The sequence below is a fragment of the Neomonachus schauinslandi genome, chromosome 11, assembly GCF_002201575.2.
Source record: "Neomonachus schauinslandi chromosome 11, ASM220157v2, whole genome shotgun sequence".
Classification (NCBI taxonomy): domain Eukaryota; kingdom Metazoa; phylum Chordata; class Mammalia; order Carnivora; family Phocidae; genus Neomonachus; species Neomonachus schauinslandi.
In genome coordinates, this window is record NC_058413.1 from 9,314,341 (window position 1) to 9,315,707 (window position 1,367).

General features: G+C 56.0%; 1 protein-coding gene across 1 annotated transcript in view; it reads right to left on the minus strand.

The window, feature by feature from the left end:
* SCGB1A1 (secretoglobin family 1A member 1) overlaps positions 1-720 on the minus strand; it is a 7,039-nt gene extending 6,319 nt beyond the window's left edge. The window contains exon 1 of the mRNA XM_021685248.1: positions 666-720. Coding sequence (XP_021540923.1) covers positions 666-720 — 55 coding nt within the window. The remainder of the gene's footprint in view (positions 1-665) is intronic.
* Between the last annotated feature and the right edge of the window lie 647 nt (positions 721-1,367).

Sequence of the window (1,367 nt, forward strand, 5' to 3'; positions counted from 1 at the left end):
CCCCCCCCCCCCCCCCCCCCCCCCCCCCCCCCGCAATTCCTTTCCTCTTAATGACAGCTGCAACTATTCAGAGACTCCTAATCCTTTTGGCAGAGGACAGAAATGTTTAGAAAACTCCACTCTGGGTTGGCAGTTTCCCAAAGGGAAGATCCCTTTCTAGAATATTCCTCTCTGCCCAGAATGGGTGACCTTGCCTTAGCTTGGATTTCTTTTGGAGACATGAGGCTCTGCAGCTCCTTCTAGCCCCTTCGGCTGCCAAAGTGGTGTGGAGACCCCAGACCTGAGGGTGGCACTGTACCATGGTCTCTTGGCATCTTGGGGGTCTCTTGGAGAGACTGGGCTCTGAGGAGCTCATCATTCCTATTCTGTTGGCCATTGAACCCACACATCCATTACGGGATCTCCTCCATTCCTGCCTCCAGTCTGTTCCAACACTGCAATTCTGAAGTTGTTGGCTATGGAAGATGGGATCCCTTCCAGGTTTCCTCACGGGCTCAAGGCGCTCCCCAAGTTCCCAAGATGGCCCTGTTCACAGACCCGGCTTCCTGGCTGGGACTCAGTGTTCCAGCTAAGCAGCTGCCCCCTGAGCAGAACTGGGAAGCAGAACTGGGGAGCAGGAAGGGTTCCTGAGCCTGGCTTGGGGGAGAGGGGCTCTGGGAACTCACCAGGGCTGCAGCAGAGAGCCAGGGTGGCCAGGGCGAGGATGACAGCGAGCTTCATGGTGGACAGGAGGCTGGCGAGTGAGGCGCTGGCCTGTGTCGGGATCGGGTGGTCTTGTGTGAGACATGCCCATCAGGGTGCCTTCTTAAATGCTCCAGGTTCTACCTGGAGGGGAGGAGGAGGGCAGGGCCTGGGCTCTACTGATGGGACCACACTATTTACTTGGGTATCAGCTTGATGGGAAAAGTAAATATTCTCTTTTCTCAATCCAGTTTCTTTCCTCATTGGAACTGAGTTTACACAGTGGGCACTTGGATGGGGAAAAAGAGTCCTTTGTGGCTGCCACAAGGGACTCAAGTCAGAGGGTGTGGAGAGCCGGCCACTGTGTCACTCTCATTGAACCTGAGTGCCAGGCCAGTCCAGATCAACAGAGGCAATTGCAGCGTCCACCTGGACCCCTCACCCCAGGAGAAACTGAGGCCTAAGGCCCCTCACACATGGTGCCATGCGGGCTCGGGGCTCCTGATGCTCCATCGGGCTCCTGCCATTGCCTTTCCAAAGAAGGCGACCGGAGGGTCACATGGACCGGAGCATCTCTGTGGTCAGACGCAGGGGAGACCCTGGACTGAAGTATGTTGACAGAGGAAGGTTTTCTCCAGAAAGCCCATGAGAAACCTGAGCCTCAAATCAGACCGGAGAATGTACTG